This window comes from Dasypus novemcinctus, chromosome 19, assembly GCF_030445035.2.
Source record: "Dasypus novemcinctus isolate mDasNov1 chromosome 19, mDasNov1.1.hap2, whole genome shotgun sequence".
Lineage (NCBI taxonomy): Eukaryota > Metazoa > Chordata > Mammalia > Cingulata > Dasypodidae > Dasypus > Dasypus novemcinctus.
The window spans coordinates 18,247,898-18,266,673 of record NC_080691.1 but is presented as its reverse complement, the minus strand read 5'-3'; the positions used below and the strand labels follow the sequence as shown (position 1 = coordinate 18,266,673).

The 18,776-nt window shown below is 56.3% G+C and overlaps 1 protein-coding gene across 1 annotated transcript in view; it reads left to right on the top strand.

The window, feature by feature from the left end:
* HIP1R (huntingtin interacting protein 1 related) overlaps positions 1 to 14,377 on the top strand; it is a 30,187-nt gene extending 15,810 nt beyond the window's left edge. The window contains exons 9-32 of the mRNA XM_004455959.5: positions 916 to 973; positions 1,071 to 1,146; positions 1,262 to 1,402; positions 1,606 to 1,667; positions 1,939 to 2,011; positions 2,095 to 2,278; positions 2,417 to 2,505; positions 2,632 to 2,748; positions 2,840 to 2,941; positions 3,226 to 3,399; positions 6,995 to 7,142; positions 7,318 to 7,404; positions 7,691 to 7,798; positions 7,883 to 8,019; positions 8,236 to 8,346; positions 8,498 to 8,556; positions 8,877 to 8,907; positions 8,978 to 9,040; positions 9,270 to 9,370; positions 9,535 to 9,640; positions 9,811 to 9,934; positions 10,035 to 10,096; positions 10,174 to 10,380; positions 10,546 to 14,377. Of these exons, the coding sequence (XP_004456016.1) occupies positions 916 to 973; positions 1,071 to 1,146; positions 1,262 to 1,402; positions 1,606 to 1,667; positions 1,939 to 2,011; positions 2,095 to 2,278; positions 2,417 to 2,505; positions 2,632 to 2,748; positions 2,840 to 2,941; positions 3,226 to 3,399; positions 6,995 to 7,142; positions 7,318 to 7,404; positions 7,691 to 7,798; positions 7,883 to 8,019; positions 8,236 to 8,346; positions 8,498 to 8,556; positions 8,877 to 8,907; positions 8,978 to 9,040; positions 9,270 to 9,370; positions 9,535 to 9,640; positions 9,811 to 9,934; positions 10,035 to 10,096; positions 10,174 to 10,380; positions 10,546 to 10,593 (2,468 nt within the window). The 3' untranslated portion in view covers positions 10,594 to 14,377. The remainder of the gene's footprint in view (positions 1 to 915; positions 974 to 1,070; positions 1,147 to 1,261; positions 1,403 to 1,605; positions 1,668 to 1,938; positions 2,012 to 2,094; positions 2,279 to 2,416; positions 2,506 to 2,631; positions 2,749 to 2,839; positions 2,942 to 3,225; positions 3,400 to 6,994; positions 7,143 to 7,317; positions 7,405 to 7,690; positions 7,799 to 7,882; positions 8,020 to 8,235; positions 8,347 to 8,497; positions 8,557 to 8,876; positions 8,908 to 8,977; positions 9,041 to 9,269; positions 9,371 to 9,534; positions 9,641 to 9,810; positions 9,935 to 10,034; positions 10,097 to 10,173; positions 10,381 to 10,545) is intronic.
* The last annotated feature ends 4,399 nt before the right edge of the window (positions 14,378 to 18,776 follow it).

Sequence of the window (18,776 nt, the reverse complement as noted above, 5' to 3'; positions counted from 1 at the left end):
TGACTAAAGAGGCCGGACGCAGAAGGGCACGTGGGAGTCCCCTTGTGGGAAATGTCCAGAACAGGCCGACCCTTAGAGCCAGGAGGCTGGTCCTGGGTCGCCAGGGGCTGGGGCAGTCGGTCTCGTGGTGCAGAACTGCCGTTGAGGCGGTGGGGGCCGAGGTCTTGGTGCTGGACGGTGCCAATGGTAGCCCAACAGGGGCATTTGTTCATGCCACTGAGTTGCACACTTAAAAATGGTTTAAGTGGCGAATTTTAAAGTATAGAATTATTTTTTAAAGAGAAAAACTAAAAATATTACATTTTTTATTGTAAAAATAACTTTTCCAAAACAAAAATGGACTTGGGGAGAAGAGTGGCATTGCTTTACGTTTTGGCAGCTCTTGAACTGCCTGTTGCGGCCTCAGTGTTTGGGCTGCATGCGGCCCTGGGTGGGGGGTGGCCGGGGGCAACGAAAAGGCCAAGCGGTGTCTTTGCAGCACCCTGGAAATAGTTTTGACCTCATGGGCCCCTGAAAGGGCCTCGTCCCCAGACACACTTCGAAAGCCGCAGGTTTAGGGTATAAAAACGATTTCACTTCTGCTGTGGGCAAGCGCATGGCGTCAGAGGCGCTTGGTGGTGCGTTGCCAAGCCGGGTCCAGATGGGGTTTGACTCCCATCCTTTCCGCTCAGCACCTCGTGCCCGGAGCTCAGGAGGTCAGAACCGAGCCCTGCCCAGCCCAGGGCCCCTCCTGTTTCCCCCTGGAGCTAGGTGGGTGGGACCCAGCCGGGTCTCAGGCGATGGTTTCAATCCCCGAGGATTTCTAGGAGCGTGGAGGAGCCGGGGAGGGGCGAGCGGGCGAGCAAACCTGCTGTCTCCCTAAGCCCCAGGACTTAGGTGCGCTCCTCTCCAGGTCATGCGCTCCTGTCCCCCCAGGTCTCCCTGCCGACACCCTGCAAGGCCACAGGGACCGCTTCCACGAGCAGTTCCACAGGTGCCAGCTGCGGGGCAGGGCTGAGGCGCGGCTGGGAAGGGAGGCTGGGGGTGGCTGGGGCGGGCAGCTCCTCCGTGACCCCTTCTTCCCTCGGCAGCCTCAGGAACTTCTTCCGCAGAGCCTCCGACATGCTCTACTTCAAGCGGCTCATCCAGATCCCCCGGCTGCCCGAGGTGCCTGCTGCTCCCCCCTCCCCCCAGACCTCACCCTACCCCCGGTCCCTGGCGCATGGATGGGCCCCCAGGGTCTGGGGTCCCTGGCTGAGCGGCTCCTGCCCTGCCCCCGCAGGGGCCTCCCAACTTCCTCCGGGCCTCGGCCCTGGCCGAGCACATCAAGCCGGTGGTGGTGGTCCCCGAGGAGGCCCCGGAGGACGAGGAGCCGGAGACCCTCATTGAGATCAGCACCGGACCCCCCGCTGGGGAGCCTGTGGTGAGCACCCTCCCTTTTCCCGTGGGTGGAGCGGTGGCTGCTGGGACACAGACCCTGCCCGTCCCCCTGCAGCCCCCACAAAAGGGCCTCCAGCTCCAGCATGGGGCGGGGGGGGGCCTGGTCCTCTGCTGGTGTCTGCCCCCCACTCCCCCGGCCCGCAGGGTGCAGGCGAGTGGCTGCGCGTCACGGGCTCTGCTTTCCAGGTGGTGGCTGACCTCTTTGAGCAGACGTTTGGACCCCCCAACGGCTCCGTGAAGGATGACAGGTGAGGGCCCGGGCAGCCGTCTGCGGGGGTCTCGGGGCTGCTGGGGAAGGCGGTCAGAAGGCTCCGCCCGGGAAGGCCGGATGCGGGCACATGAGCTCACGAGGTGCCCCAAAGCCGGGTGGGGCTGGGCGGCACTGAGAAGAGGGAGACGTGTGGCCCTAATGCTGCTCTGTGATTCTTCTGGTCAGCCGAGCCTGAACCCCAGCTCGCTGTCCACCCTGGAGGCCTACGGGGCCTCGATAACCCCCGCCTGCCTGACCTCTGTCCACAGGGACCTCCAGATCGAGAACCTGAAGCGGGAGGTGGAGACGCTCCGTGCCGAGCTGCAGAAGATCAGGCTGGAGGTGGGGCGGGCGCGGGCCCCCGCGGGCAGGCAGGGCCCAGGGCAGCAGGGCCCACTCACCCCACCCCTCGGGTTGCCCCGCAGGCCCAGCGGTACGTGGCGCAGCTGAAGGGCCAGGTGAACACGCTGGAGGCCGAGCTGGAGGAGCAGCGGGAGCAGAAGCAGAGGGCCCTGGTGGACAACGAGCAGCTCCGCGACGAGCTGAGCCTGCTGCGGGCCGCCCGGCTGGAGGCCGAGCGCAACCAGGGGCTGCGCGAGGAGGCCGAGAGTGCGTGTGGCCAGGGGAGCCAGGGCTGGGGGGCCAGGGCGCATCTGAGCGGGAGCACATGTCCCCCGAGGGGTCCCCTCCACGCCCTGCCCCAGCCTCTGCATCCTCAGAACCGTGCCTCTCCTCTCGCCCCTGCAGAGAAGGCCAGCGCCACCGAGGCGCGCTACAGCAAGCTGAAGGAGAAGCACAGCGAGCTCGTCAACACGCACGCGGAGCTGCTCAGGAAGGTGGGCTGGCCCGGGCCCGTCGGGGGCAGCCTCGGTCCAAGGCAGGGGCTTGTCACCCCTGGCGCTGGCGGAGGAGGTGCCCTCCACGGGGGCAGGGGTTGAGCCGGTCCCTCTACCTGGGCTCAGAACGCAGACACGGCCAAGCAGCTGACGGTGACGCAGCAGACCCAGGAGGAGGTGGCGCGGGTGAAAGAGCAGCTGGCCTTCCAGATGGAGCAGGCGCGACGGGAGTCCGAGATGAAGGTGGGCCGCCGTGTATGCAGGGCCCACGCCCCTCCCCGGGCCCCAGCCCTGGAGCCCCCGCCCCAGTGACCCCTGTCCTATCCTGTCCCAGCTGGAGGAGCAGAGCGACCAGCTGGAGAAGCTGAAGAGGGATCTGGAGGCCAGAGCTGGGGAGCTGGCCCGCACACAGGAAGCCCTGAGCCGCTCCGAGCAGGTGCTGGGCAGGGCCCGGGCATTCTGGAGGGCCCCCGGGGGGGCAGAAGCGAGCATCCTCTTTCCTGTGACCTGGGCCCCGCCTCACTGCTATTGGGGCCGGGGCTGCCCTGGCCGGTCCTCGGGCGTAGTTCTGCCAGTACCAGGGGGGCAAGGGGGCAGCAGCTCGGGAAACTCTCAGACTGGCGGGCGGCGAGCGTGGTGGGGACGCGAGGCCTGGACAGAAGGAATCGTCTGTAGATACGGGTAGGGGCGGCAGGAGGCTCACACCCCTGCTGTCCACAGAGCGGGTCGGAGCTGAGCTCGCAGCTGGTGGCGCTGGGCGCCGAGAAGGACGCGCTGAGCAGCGCCGCGCGGCAGCAGGAGGCCGAGCTGCTGGCCGCCCAGGGCCTGGCGCGTGAGAAGGAGGCGGCGCTGAGCCTGGAGAGGGCCGAGCTGCAGGGCCGGCTCGCCCAAAAGGTAGCATGGCCTTGCCTGCTTTTTTTTTTTTTCTCTTACCGGGATAACGTATGTACAACGTGACCTTTCCCATTTTCACCCCACTCAAGTCTGCAGTTGGCAGCGTAATCACGTTCATGACGTTATGCCGCCATTGCCACCTCCTTACCAAGATTTCCCACATTCCCAGACAGAAACTCTGAGCCCCATGGGCTTGAGCTTTCCGTTCCCCTCCCCATCCTCACCCCCCCCCCCCCCGGTAGTTAGTATTCTAGTTTCTGACTCCACGGATTTGCTGGTCTGGTTACTACATATCGGTGAGGTCACACACCCCTTGTCCTTTGGTGTCTGGCTCATTTCCCTTGGCACGATGTCGTCAGGGTTCATCCACGTTGTCACGTGTGTCAGGGCTTCACTCCTCCTTATGGCTGAGTAATATTCCATGGATCGACCACATGCTCCCTCTCCCCCCATCCAAGGCTCCCTCGTCTTTCTGCTTGTCTGCTTGTCTTTTAGGAGGCACCGGGAACCAAACCTGGGGTCTCCCATATGGGAGGCAGGCGCTCGATTGCTTGAGCCACATCCGCTCCCCAGACCACACCTTATTTATCCAGCCGTTGATGGACACTCGTGTTGCTTCTGCTTTTGGCTGTCGTGAATAATGCTGCGGTGAACATTGGCATCTAAGCATCTGGACAAGTCCCTGCTTTCAGTTCTTTTTTTAAATATACCTTTTATTTATGCTTTCAGTCCTTTCGGGTGTATACCTGAAAATGAGATTGCCGTGTCAGGTGGTAATTCTGCACTTACCTTTCTAAGGAACCGCCCAGCTCTTTGCACAGCTCTGCACCATTTCACATTCCCACCAGCAATGAAGGAAGTTCCTGTTTCTCCACATCCTCCCTAATTCTTATTTCCCGTTTTTCCCCCATAATAGCCATTCTAGTGGGTGTTTTGCGGTTTTGATTTCTTTTTCCCTAATGGCTGATGATGATGAGCATCTCTTCATGTGGTTTTTGACCATTTCTGTGTCTTCAGGGAAATGTCTATGCACGTTTTTGGCCCATTTTAGAATTAGGTGGTTTTATCTTTTTGCTGTTGAGTTGTAGGAGTTCTTTATATATTCTGGATGTTAAACCCTTACAGGTACATGGTATCCAAGTATCTTCTCCCATTCTGTAGGTGGTCTTTTTGCTTTCTTGATAATGTCCTTTGCCCAAAAGTTTTTAAATTGATGAAGTCCCGTTTAATTTTTCTTTTGTTGCTTGTGTTTTTGCTTTAAAGTCTTGAGAATCCATTGCCTAATACAAGGTCCTGAAGATATGCTTTCTTCTGTGAGTTTCATAGTTTCAGTTCTTGTATTTAGATCTTTGATCCATTTTGAGTTTATTTTTGAAACGGCTGTGAGGTCGGGGCCACCTTCATTCTTTTGCGTCTGGATTTCCAGTTTTCCCAGCGGAAGAGAACATTCTTTCCCCACTGAGTGGATGAAAACCAGTGACTGGGAGATGTGAGGGTTTGTTTCTGAACTCTGTTCTAGTGTGTGCCTTTGGTGTGCCAGCGCCACACTGTTCACTCCCACAGCTTTGCAAGAAGCTCTGAAGTCGGGAGTGAGAGTCCCTCACCTGTGTTCTCTGTCACCACAGCCCTGCACTCTCCCTCCACTCGGTTGACTTGTCCAATTCTGGGACCAAGGCTGATGGAATTTTGTCTGGGATTGCCTTGACTCTGGAAACTGCTTTGAGTAGGATCGACATCTTTTTTTTTTTTTTTTAAAGATTTATTTATTTATTTAATTTCGCCCCCTCCCCTGGTTGTCTGTTCTTGGTGTCTTGTTTCTTTGTCCGCTTCTGTTGTCGTCAGCGGCACGGGAAGTGTGGGCGGCGCCATTCCTGGGCAGGCTGCACTTTCTTTTCACGCTGGGCGGCTTTCCTCACGGGCGCACTCCTTGCGCGTGGGGCTCCCCCACGCGGGGGACACCCCTGCGTGGCACGGCACTCCTTGCGCCCATCAGCACTGTGCATGGACCAGCTCCACACGGGTCAAGGAGGCCCGGGGTTTGAACCGTGGACCTCCCATGTGGTAGACGGACGCCCTAACCACTGGGCCAAAGTCCGTTTCCCAGGATCGACACCTTAACAATATTTTATTTCTAATCCAGGAATGCAGGATATTCTTCCACTTATTTAGGTCTTTGATTTGTCTCAGCAACGTTTTGTAGTTTTCCATGAACAAGTCCCATTCCTTTATTAAAAAAAAAAACCTTTAGTGAGGTACGGTTCACATACCAGACAGATCACTGTTTCTTAGTGCAACCTTCACCACAACCAATTTGACATTTTCCTCACTCCCCAAAGCCCAGTACCCATCTGCGGTCACCCCCAGTCCTCCCACCCCCCAGCTCTGGGCAGCCACCACTCCGTGTCCCATCGGTGGGTCTGCCTGCTCTGGGTGTTCCCCGTAAATGGGATCACACAGCCTGTGACCTCTCGTCTGGCGCCTCCCATTCGCCATTGCGGTTCGTCCACGCTCTAGCACACGACACTGTTTGGTCGTTGATGGTGGAGTAATATTCCACCATATGGAAAGACCACCTGGGTTCAGGCATTTGCCAGCTGATGGCCATTTGGGGGCTTCCACCTTCCGGCTGTTCTGAGCATGTGTTTCTCTTGGGCTACACCTGGGAGCAGAATTGCTGCTTCAGACGGGACTGTTGAACCTTGAAAGCGACTGCCAGGCTGCCTTCCTCTCGGCCGCACCATTTCACATCCCCACCAGCAGCGTGTGAGGGTCCCAGTGTCCCCGCACTGCCACCCGCATTTTGCTGTGCCTTGTCTTGGGTTTTGAGCCCCTTTGGTGGGTGCGCAGTGGCATTTCCTTGCATTTTTTTTTTTCCTTTTATTTATTTCTCCACACCCCCCCCCCTCGTTGTTTGCTGTGTCCATTTGCTGTGTATTCTTATGCGTCCGCTTGCATTATCTGGTGGCACTGGGAAACTGCATCTCTTTTTTTGTTGCGCCATCTTGCTGCGTCTGCTCTCCATGTGTGCGGCCCCACTCCTGGGCAGGCTGCACTTTTTTTCACTTGGGGTGGCTCTCCATGCGGGGCACACTCCTTGCGCGTGGGGCACCCCTACGCGGGGACACCCCTGCATGGCTCGGCACTCCTTGCACACTGCAGCACTGCGTGTGGGCTAGCTCATCACACGGGCCAGGAGGCCCTGGGGATCCAACCCTGGACCCTCCATATGGTAGATCGATGCTCTATCAGTTGAGCCACGTCCGCTTCCTTCTCCTCGCGGTTTTGATTTGCACCTCCCTAATGGCTGGGGACGTGAGCATCTCTTCTGTGCTCGTAGCCATTTGTATATTCTTGGAGAAATGTCTGTTCAGAGCTTTGTCCGTGTTTCGGGTGGTTTGTTTTTCCATCACTGAGTTGCTCGCTCCACTCTTGAGAGGGTGCGTCCCAGGTACTGGGGGGTCGAGAGGGGGTCGCTCCTCAACAGCCCCCTCCCTTCCCACGGAGGGTCTCTGCTGCCCTGGGGGCGGACCCTAGAGCTGCCCTGGGGACCCCCAGGCCCGGGGGCTGATCCGAGTTGCCCTCCCACCCCCACCAGGAGTCTCAGGAGCAGGGGCTGCAGCAGAGGCTCCTGGACGGGCAGTTCACTGTGCTCCGGGACGCAGCCGCCGAGGCCGAGCGCATTCTGCAGGACGCCGTGAGCAAGCTGGACGACCCCCTGCACCTGCGCTGCACCAGCTCCCCAGGTAGGCGCCAGGGCAGGCGCCCGGCCGTCCCCTCCCTGCCCTGCCCAGGAGGACTGCGTGCTCCCCGTATCCACCCACCCCGCTCGCCTCTTCCCACCCGGCCAAGGGACCGGCAGGGGGCAGCTGGGGCTGGGCCGGGCGCCGCCAGCCTCCCACACCCTCTCCATGTTTGCAGACTACCTGGTGAGCCGGGCCCAGGCCGCCGTGGACGCCGTGAGTGGCCTGGAGACAGGCCACTCCCAGTACCTGGCCTCGATGTCAGGTAGGTGGCCGCAAGGCGGGCCGGGGCAGAGACCACGGGGCTGCGTCCAGGTCCAGCGCCCAGTGCCGCCTCCCACCCTCTCTGGAGGCTCCCTGGGCAGCTGCCCCGGCTGTGCCCGCTCCTACAGCCTGCCCTGCCCTGGGCACATGGGCCGTGCCTCTCGGGTTGTGGCCCCCCAGACCTCGGGGCCAGCCTCCGCTCCTCGTCGTAGGGCTTTTGGGGGGAGTGGGTAAGTCGGGGCTCTCCCTGGCTCCCCCAGTCCCTGACTGCCTCGTCTGCCCCACAGACGCCTCCACCCTGGTGGCCGCCCTGACTCGGTTTGCACACCTGGCTGCAGACACCATTGTCAACGGGGGCGCCACCGCCCACCTGGCCCCCACCGACCATGCCGACCGTGAGCGCCTAGGGCTGAGGGGGCTCCTTCTGGGGTTCTCAGGTGCCCACCGTCCTCACAGCCCTCTCTCCCCTCCCCACTCAGGCCTGACGGACGCCTGCCGGGAGTGCGGGGCCCGCGGCCTGGAGCTCGCGCGGCAGCTGCAGGATCGCCAGGCTCTGCCACAGGCCCGGCCCGGCCTGGTGAGGAGCCCCCTGCAGGGCGTCCTGCTGCTGGCCCAGGTGAGCAAGGGGCCGGGTCTCGGCGGGGGCCGGGGAGCCTCGGATCTCTGCGCCCCCAGCGGGGCCGCCTGAACCGGCGTTCGCGTTGGGGCCTGCAGGCGCGTCTGGGGGGGCAGGAGGGCGGGGATTTTGCACCCCCAAGAATCCTGCGGCCCCGACTCTGTCCCAGGCACCCAGGGGGTGGTTGTAAGACTCTGCCCCTTCCTGACACTCCAGGAGCTGAAACCCAAGAGCCTGGATGTGCGCCAGGAGGAGCTCGGGGCCTTGGTCGACAAGGAGATGGCGGCCACGTCCGTGGCCATCGAAGACGCAGTGCGGAGGATCGAGGTAGGAGCAGGGCTGGGAGCCCCGGGGGTGCTGGTTCTGCACCACTCAGCTGCGGGCCGGGGCAGCGCACGGGCGGGAGGGGCCCAGGCCTGGCGCGGGGACCCCCCTCCTCCCCGCTCTGCCCTCCTCACGGCGCCCTCGTCCGGTCTAGGACATGATGAACCAGGCCCGCCACTCGAGCTCCGGGGTGAAGCTGGAGGTGAACGAGAGGTGAAGCCCCCTCTTCGGTCCACCCCTGGCACCCAGCGTCAGGGTCTCCACGGCCCGCCACGTTCCGGGTGCTTCTCCCTTCTGGCCGCTCTAGCGCTCCAGAAAGAAGGCTCTGGGATGAGTGGGGCCAGCGCACCTCCCCGGGGGTGGGCCGGCCCCCCCCCAGCCAAGCGTCCCCCTGCCGTGTCCCCCACTGCCCTGGGCCCCGCCCTGCTGAGCCTGCCGTGGGCAGGGCCCCTCTGGCTCCGGCTGCGGACGAGCCAACTGGGGGGCGGCTCCCCTTCTCTGTGAACCCTCTCACCTCCTACCACCCCTTTCAGGATCCTCAACTCCTGCACAGACCTGATGAAGGTGAGTGGCGGGCTCTGCCCGGGGGGACACCCACGGCCGCCCCGGAGTGACTTGCATCTGGTCCCTGCAGGCCATCCGGCTCCTGGTGACGGCGTCCACCAGCCTGCAGAAGGAAATCGTGGAGAGCGGCAGGGTGAGCCGCGCTGGCCCCCTGGGCGCTTCCCCAGCTCTGCCGGCCGCGCCGCGGGGCAGCAAGGAGCAGGGCTCCCGAGAGCCGTCCCCTTCCAGACCCTGCCACCGACCCTGCCAGACCCAGCTTGATCCCCCCCGGGGGGCTGGCCGGGGGAGGGCACCCGGGTGGGGTCCCTTCCAGCCGCAGCCCCTGAGCCGGCCCGCCTGCCCTGCTCTCCTGTCGCCACTAGGGGGCAGCCACGCAGCAGGAATTCTACGCCAAGAACTCGCGGTGGACGGAAGGGCTCATCTCCGCGTCCAAGGCCGTGGGCTGGGGCGCCACGCAGCTGGTGTATGTCGGCCAGAGGGTGGGCGGGGGCGGGGGTCTGCCTCCTGCCGCTGTGGAGGGCAGGGGGCAGCCGGGCGTGTGGGGCCAGGGGCCTGGGGGCGGGGCGTCGGGGTTGCCCTGCCGGCGGGGGGGGGGATCCGCGCGGGCCTGACAGCGCCGCCCCCCAGGGAGTCAGCCGACAAGGTGGTGCTTCACACGGGCAAGTACGAGGAGCTCATCGTCTGCTCCCATGAGATCGCCGCCAGCACGGCCCAGCTGGTGGCCGCCTCCAAGGTGAGGCCGGGGCCGCGACGGCCCGGTCGCCCATGTCCGCGCCGTCCCGCCCACCATACCTTGGCTCCACCCTCGTCCTGGCCTCGTGGGCGCCGGGCTCCTCGGGCCCAGAGGCCCCCCGGGGGCGGTGCCTGTGCCCACCTGACCAGTCGTGCCTGCGCGCTCCCCAGGTGAAGGCGGACAAGCACAGCCCCCGCCTGAGTCGCCTGCAGGAGTGCTCCCGCTCCGTCAACGAGATGGCCGCCAACGTGGTGGCCTCCACCAGGTCAGGCCAGGAGCAGGTCGAGGACAGAGGCAAGTAGGCGAGGCCCGGCGGCGCAGGACGCCGGGGCTGGGCGTGCGAGGCGGCGCAGGGGTGGGCCTGCCCGGGCGCTGAGCCTTGCTCTGGCCGCAGACGCCATGGACTTCTCTGGACTGTCCCTCATCAAGTTGAAGAAGCAGGAGATGGAGACCCAGGTAGGAGTCCCGCGGCGGCCCGGGCGCCGGGCAGGGGGGAGGCCCGAGAGCTGTGCTGAGCGTGTCCGGGGCTGCAGGTGCGGGTCCTGGAGCTGGAGAAGACGCTGGAAGCTGAGCGCGTGCGGCTGGGGGAGCTGCGGAAGCAGCACTACGCGCTGGCGGGGGCAGTGGGGATGCCCGGCGAGGAGGAGCCCGTGCAGCCCGGCGCTGTCCCCCGCAGCGGGGTCTCCAAGAAGCCCCCCCTGGCCCAGAAGCCCAGCGTGGCCCCCAGGCAGGACCACCAGGTGCCGGCGTCGGGGCTGGCGGGGGTCTGGCCCAGCTCGGCCTCTGTTTCCGCATCTGAGGGGCTACAAAGGGGGGTCACGCACGGGGGTGTTCTCGGGGGCTGCGGGGGGCTGCTCTGGGCTGTGCTTGGCCGCTTCCAAAGCCCCTGCTTTGGATCTTTGCAGCTCGACAAGAAGGATGGCGTCTACCCGGCTCAACTCGTGAACTACTAGGCCTCGCAGGAGAGGCCCTCAGCGCGGCGGTTGGCGGGCAGGCCGGGGCCCTCACTGGGCCACCGCGACGTGGCCAGGAGCCCCCGAGGGGCCGCCGGTCCCGCACGCAGTGCCAGCCCACCCAGGCTGGGCCGGCAGATCTTCCGGATGGGATTCTCTCGGCCAGAAGAAGCTTCTGGGGCAACAAGCCCCAGCCGGCCCGAGCCACACTCTTCAGAAAATACATGGAGCAGTCTGCCTGTCCGAGTTAGGTCTTTTCTTTAAGTTTACGTTAGCACGCTGGGCCACAGTCGCTTAGGGGAGGGTCTCCCCTCTGTCTGGACTCAGGCTCAGGGTATGGAGGGACAGGAAACCAGTCCACGGTGGCTGCTGGAGCGCGGGTAAAAGCCTGCTGCTCGGAGGCAGGGGTGTGAGCGTGGAGCCGTGACTTTGGGGTGAGCAGAGGGCTCGGGGGTGCTTATCCGGGGCTTCTGGGGGCATCAGATGGCAGAGCTGGGGAGCAGACCAGGTGCAGAGGAGTATGTGGTCCAGGAAGAGGCCAGGAGGGTGCCCAGACACAGGAGCTGGGGGCAGGCGCACGTGCTGCCGCCGGGAGCCCCGTGCACTTGGCACAGGTGCCACGAGGGTCCCAGGGTTTCCTTGTCGTGGCTGGGAGCAGCCAGACTGGTGGTGGCTTCCCACTTCCTGTCCATTCCTCTGCTCAGCCCCCAGAGGCCCCATCCTGGCTGCTCCGCACTGCCCCCTCCTTCCTACTCGCCCCTGCAGAGCTCTTTCCAGCCCCTCCCAGACGTGGGGACTTGGCCCCTCCAGCTCAGCCACAAGCCACAGCCCAGAGACCAAGAGCTGGCCCGCCCGCTGGTGGAGCAGGGGTGCCCGTGCTCTACAGGAAGCCGGGTGGGCCTCCCTGGGAGGCAGCAGGGCAGGGGTGTGGGGCTCGTTGCAACCCCCAGCAAAGCAGCAGCACTCTGCACCCCCCCACCGTGGCCCCAGCTTGGCCTGCCCATCCAGGTTTGTGTCCTTTGGCGCACACAGGGCGGCAAGGGGGGGTAGAGGGCCAGCAGCAGAATCGCCAGTCACCCTCCCCCCAGCCTCCTCTTTGCCCCTTAACCTTTACCCCTGTGTCTGGGAAGGTCACCCACGCCGGCTGAGGTCTGGAGACCTGCTCCTTTGGGCAAGGTGTCAGATTCAGTCAAAGCCACGCTGGGCTGCTCCTGGGCCGTCGGGCTGGCAGGGTGCCTGGCCGGGGACGCCGTGGGAGTTTCTGCAGATGAAGGAGCACTGGAGGCCACAGAGTTGTTAGTGCTGTGGCTGCCAAGAATTCCAGCTTTTTCCCTGGAAGGTTTATGTAACTTGTGGCCCTGCGATGATGTGTGCCCTTTCAGCGGTGACCCCTCCTAAGTGGGGGGTGCGCGTCAGCGGCTCGTGGCTTTCCTCCACCAACCCCAAGGCCTCCACTCAGGGCCACCTCTTCCCAGCGTGGATCCCACACGGCCGGACGGGCCCGCCAGGCCCCCCGGGAGTCCGCCGGCTCCGCGTCCCTCCTTCCCAGCCCGCTTTCCCACAGCTGAAACTCGCATCTTTGAGGACGGCCTGGAGCCTGTGGAGTCCCCTGCAGTTGAGAATTTCCAGTGTCGTTTCTCACTGCCTGCGCTCGCCTGGGGTGCCGGCTCCTGGCAGGTCTGGACTGAAGCGCCGCGGGCACGCGCGGCTGTGTATTTATAAGGACTTAAGAGGCACCACTGCCTGGAGGTAAACTTGAGTGTAGGTTACGAGGAAATCAGATGGGGATTGAGAATGGGAGCCGATGGTGAATGTACAGAGGATAAGGTCTATTGTGAAAGTGTGGAACTGGTTAGAGTTGATGGTACCTTTATAGTATGACACGGCCGATTTATTTTAGTGACTGTGGCTAAAAAGTAGTCTAGGGATGTAAATGTCAATTGAAAAAGGAAGCTAAAGGATAATCTCGGGACCATATTAACTGATTTTGGTGGGGATTGAAGATTGCAGTTAATAGTATAAATATAAGAATATTCTTCTATTACAAAATGTTAAAAAATAGGGTGCTGCACAGACAACTGGGGGGGAAGGGGAGAGAGAAATGAAAAATAAATCTTTTTTAAAAAACAGGGTGCTACATGGAAAATTGCAACTAATGTGACTTATGGACAGTAGTTAACAGTACTAGTGTATTTTTGCAGCAGTGGCAAAGAAGATACTATCAATTCTAAGGATCGACAATTGGGGGTATAAGGGGCTATGGGAATTTTCCTTTTGGAGTAATAAAAATGTTCTAAAATTGAAAGAACAAAGCACAGCTGGCCTGGTGACCACCCACTTTCCCCAGGGGCACACAGCTGAGGGGGCAAGCAAGGGGCTCACACTGGCCCCACTTCCCTCAAGAAGCGGCCCCTCCCAGGCCACCCAGCAGCTAGGGAGCAAGAAGGAGAGTGAAAGGCTGGTGGCCCTGCAGGACGCGTCCCCACAGGCCACGCCCCCACAGGCCACGTCCCCACCCTGCTGGGGGATGAAGTAGACCCCCCCTCCGCCCCCCACAGGGTGTTCATATCAGGAGGGATCATAGATGTGCAAGTGTTTTTTTCCTGATCACGTATATACAACGTAAAATTTCCCATCGAAACCACTTGCAAGTGTAAAAATCTGTGGGGGGCATCATCTTCACAATGCTGTGTCGTCATCACCGCCATCTGTTGCCAAAATATTTTCCCTTACCCCAAACAAACTGTCCCATTAGGCATTGCCCTCCCACTTGCCCCACAGCTGTAGTCTTGTGGTCTGACTGCGTATGCTGGGTATTTCATGTGTCTGGCTTATTTCACTTGACATGCCGTCCTCAGGCTTCATCCACATTGTCACAGTGTAGAGTCACTTCTTTCCTTTTCACGGCTGACTAATATGCCACTGTATGGACAGGCGTTTTGTTTATCCCTTAGCTGTTGATAGACATTTGGGTCATTTCCACCTTTGACTAATGCTGCGATAAACTGGTGTACACACACTCCTTTGATTCCCTGCTTTCAGTTCTTCTGGATATGTACCTGCATGTGGATGGCTGGGTCGTGTGGTTGTGTTTAACTTAGAGAAACCACCAAAGTGTTTACCACAGCAGAGTCTTCATTTTACATTCCCACCCACAATGTTTGAGGGTTGTTTTTTTTTTTAAGATTTATTTTTCTCCCCTTCCCCCCGCCCTGGTTGTCTGTTTTCTGTGTCCATTGGCTGCGTCTTCTCTGTCCGCTTCTGTTGTTGTCAGTGGCACGGGAACCTGTGTTTCTTTTTGTTGCATCATCTTGTTGTGTCAGCTCTCCGTGTGTGTGGCGCCATTCCTGGGCAGGCTGCACTTTCTTTCACACTGGGCGGCTCTCCTTATGGGGCACACTCTGCGCGTGGGGCTCCCCTACGTGGGGACACCCCTGCATGGCACGGCACTCCTTGCGCGCATCAGCACTGCGCATGGGCCAGCTCCACACGGGTCAAGGAGGCCCCGGGTTTGAACCGCAGACCTCCCATGTGGTAGGCGGACGCCCTAACCACTGGGCCAAGTCCACTTCCCGAGGGTTCTTATTTCTCCCCATCCTCACCAAATCATACATACTTTTTCTTTTTTAAATAGTAGCCATCCTAGAGGGTATGAGGTGGTATCTCATTGTGGTTTCGATTTGCATTTCCTTAATGACTAATGATGTTGAGCATCTTCTCATGTGCTTATTGGCTATTTATATATCTTCTGGATATTAAATCTTTATCTTTCACAGTTTCCAAATATTTTCTCTCATTCTTTACAGTCTTCACTTTCTCAAGAATGTCCTTTTATACATAAGTTTATTTTTATGATGATGTAGTTTACTGTTTACAACAGTTACATCATTAACAATTCATTGATCTGAACATTAACATCGCATAAAGCATTACATCATTAAACACTGAAAATAATTATATAACAACTTTATTATTTCCTGTAGCCATATGTTCCCTGAAGCACCAAGAATTCATTTGGACATAATTATGGCATCTCAACTGTACAAATATCAATATAAATTTAGGACTTTAATTAGGAACATCTTTAGTTTGCATTGGGTAAACAGTTACATTTCAACATTGTATTAGTCAGCCAAAGGAGTTCCGATGCAAAAAACCAGAAATTGGTTGGTTTTTATAAAGAGTATTTATTTGGGGTAGGAGCTTACAGATTCCAGGCCATGAAGCGTAAGTTACTTCCCTCACCAAGGACTACTTTCACATGTCAGAGCAAGATGCCTGCCGACATCTGTGAGGGTTCAGGCTTCCTGGGTTCCTCCCTTCCCAGGGCTGGCTTCTTTCCAGGCTTAGGGTTCCTCTCTTCCCGGGGCTCCAGCATCAAAATCCAACATCAAAACCCCCAAAAGTTTTAATTTTAAAGAAGTTGTCTTTGCTTTTTAAGTACTGGGGGCCAGGGAATGAGCCTGGAACCTTGTGTGGGGGAAGCCAATGCTTAACCACTGAGCCACATCAGCTTCCCTGAGTTGGTTGGTTGGTTTTTTGTTTTGTTTTGTTTTGTTTTGGTGCCAAAACCCAGGAACCAAGGTTTTCTTAAGATTTATTTTTATTTCTTCCCGCCCTCATTTTGTATCACTGTCTGCTCTGTATCTGTTCATTGTATGCTGTGTCTGCTCATCTTACTTTCTAGGAGGCACCAGGAACCAAACCTGGGACCGCTTATGTGGGAGGGTGGTGCCCAATCACTTGAGCCACTTCCACTCCCTGATTGCTGTGTCTCACTGTGTCACCTTGTTGCATCAGCTCACTGCCTCAGCTCGCTGTCTTCCTTCTGTAGGGGGCACCAGAAACTGAACCTGGGACCTCCCATGTGGTAGGTAGGTGCCCTGCTACTTGAGTCACATCCACTTCCCTGTTCTTGTTTTTCAGGTGGCACTGGGAACCAAACCTGGGGTGGATGGTGGGCACTCACCTGCTTGAGCCACATCTGGTCTGTTTTATTTTTCTTCTCTTGCTTGTGCTTTCTGTGTAAAGTCTAAGTACCCATTGCTTAAAACTAGATCCTGAAGATAATCCTCTGTTTTCTTATAAGAGTTTGATGTTTTTAGGTTATTGGTTCATCTTAAGTGAATCTCTGTATAAGGTGTGGGGTTGGGAGCCATTTTCATTCTTTTGCATATTTGTATCCAGTTTTCCCAGTACTGTTTTGTGAAGACTACTCTTTCACCCATTGAATGAACTTGTCATCCTTGCCAAAAATCAAGTGGCTGTAGGTATGTGGGTTTATTTCTCAACTTGCTGTTCTATTCCATTGGTCTATATGTCCTTATGCCATATGCTAGCAACACAATTTTGATTATTATAGTTTTGTAAGTAGTTTTGAAATTGGGACGCATTACTCCTCCAACTTCTTTTTCAAGGTGGTTTTGGCTCCTCAGAGCCTGTTGCCCTTCCATACAAATTAGATGATTGGCTTTTCCATTTCTGCAAAAAAGACTGTTGTTATTTTGATTAAGATTGTGTAGAATATGTAAATTTGGTTTTGTATTGTGTTTTAAGTGTGGTAATATATATACCACATAAAATTTCCTATTTAACCACGTTCACATATGCAATCCAATGGTGTTAATTGCATTCACAGTGTTGCACTACCATTACCCCAAATGGAAACTCTGTGCCCAATTAGGCATTTTCCCCACCCCTCTAGCCTCTGGTAACCACTCATCTACTTTGTCTCTGTGATTTTATACATTCTAGATATTTCATCTAAGGGAAATCATGTATCTGTTCTTTTGTGTCTAGCTTATTTCACGCAACATGATGTCTTTAGATTTTATCCATGTTACAGTTGTGTATCAGAACTTCCTTTTCATAGCTGAATTTTCCACTGTATCCATATACCACATTTTGTTTACTCATCTCTTGGACATTTGGGATGTCTCTGCCTTTTGACTGGTGAATAATGCTGCAAAAATATTGGTATACAAGTATCTGTTCAAAGCCATTTTCAGTTCTCTTGAGCATATATTCCTAGAAGTGGGATTACTGGGTCATATTGTAATTGTGTTGAACTTTTTGAGGAACTACCATACTGTCTTCCACAACGGTTGCATCATATTACATTCTCAACCATGTGTTACAATGCATCTTTGCCAACACTTTGTAATTTTTTAAATAGCTATTCTAGTGAGTGTGAAATGCTATGTCCTTGTGGTTTTTAATTTTTCTCATTGTGCATTTCCCTAGCAGCTAATGATGTAAAGAATCTCTCATGGGCTTATTGGCAATTTGCATGTCTTTGGAGAAATGTCTATTCAAGTCCATGGTTCTTTTTAAATTGGGTTTTCTTTTGAAGTACTGACAGCTTAAACAATTTTTTCCAATCCATGATCACAGGGTGTCTTTCCGTTTATTTAGATCCAAATTAGTTTCTCTCAGTAATGTTTTTCAGTCTTCTGTGTACAAGGTTTACATTCTTGGTTTAACTTATTCCTAGATATTTTATTCTTTTAGTTGCTGTTGTAAATGAGATTAGCATCTTCTTTGAATCATTCACGGTTGGAATATAGAAACAACTGATTTTTGCATGTTGATCCTGTGTGCTGCCACTTTGCTGAATTCATTTTTAGCTCTAGTGGTATAGGATCATGTCATCTGCAAATATCATTACTTTTCTTTCCAATTTAGATGTCGTTTCCTTCTTAACTAATTGCTCTGACCAGAACTTCTAGTAGTGTTGAATAGCAGCAGTGAAAGTGGGCATCCTTGTCTTGTTCCTGATCTTAGGTGGAAATTTTCAATCTTTTATCCTTGAGTATGATGTTAGCTGAGTTCTGCAGATATGCCCTTTATCTTGTTGAGGAAATTCCCTTCTATTCCTAGTTTCTCAATGTTGCGTTTTAATCAGGAAAGTGCTAGATTTTATCGAATGTCTTTTTTTTTCGCCCCCCTCCCCCCCTGGAATATCTTTTTGGCATCAGTTTTCTGCTTTTCCCCTTCAATTAGTCTGTGTTGCATTGCACTGGTTTTTCTTCCATCATACCACCTTTGCATTCCTGGGTCCTCAATTGGTCTGTGTATAATCCTTTTAATGTGCTGTTGGATTTGGTTTGTGAGGTTTTTTGTTTCGTTTGGAAGATTTTTCCATCTTTATTTATAAGGGACATTGGTCTATAATCGTTATCTTTATGTGGTGTTGGCATTGGTGTGGTGATGGCATTATACAAGGAGTTAGGAAGTATTCCCTCTTTTAACATTTTGGAGGGGTGTAAGAGGAATTGGTGTTATTTCTGTGCAAGGGCTTTGAAACTGTAACTACCATAAACATTAAAGGGTTCCGAAAAGGATTGTGTCTGGTTCTCATCTCAGCTTCGAAAGCAGACTTTATTTAAAGTGGATGATTATTTCCACCAAACATACAAGTGAAAATTGGCATTAGCTGACTACACTTAATTGAGCCAGAGGAAACAGAACTTGATTTGCCTTAAGCCCTCAACAATGAAACCTTTAACTGAAGGCTCCGTCTCGAGTGTGGTGGGCTGTAATTCAGAAGCATGGTGCCCCCACCTACTCCTCGGTCTCACACCAGTCACTTTCCTTCCCTGGACCTTAGAAGCAAAAGGGCCCACAGAGGGTAAAGAGGCAGGTCATGAGGAAGAGCCTATGAAGCGCACGGTGTTTAATATCCTCACTGGGGACAGACTACAAACTTGACAAAATGCTTGCTAACAGCTAATGGGGAAAAAAGAAACCATCAGACATAAATTTTCTATAAAAAAATTTCTCTCTCAGGAAAAGCTTCCCACATTCTGGTACCAAAACAACAGAAACTTCTGCACATCCCTATGGGACACTGATGTGCAGGGAATGGCATTCTATTTATAGGAGACAGCAATGGGTAAGCTCCCCAAGGCTGCATCTCAGTGTTCCTCATGTTGCTGCCAACATATTAAGGAAAAGCCACTCCTAGGGGCCTCGTGGTTTAGATACATGGCTCAGCCCAGGGCCATGAGCACAGGAGGGCACGGGTTTGGCGGAGTTCTGGAAGGTGGGCCAGACTGGCAGGGTCTGCCTTCCTCCCAGCCTCTAGCAACCAAGCAGAATCAGCACCAGAGGCTGTCTCCCAGGAAACTGGTTGCAGCCTCAGATACCTGCCATCAAACCCCAAAACAAAATATCAGAGCCAC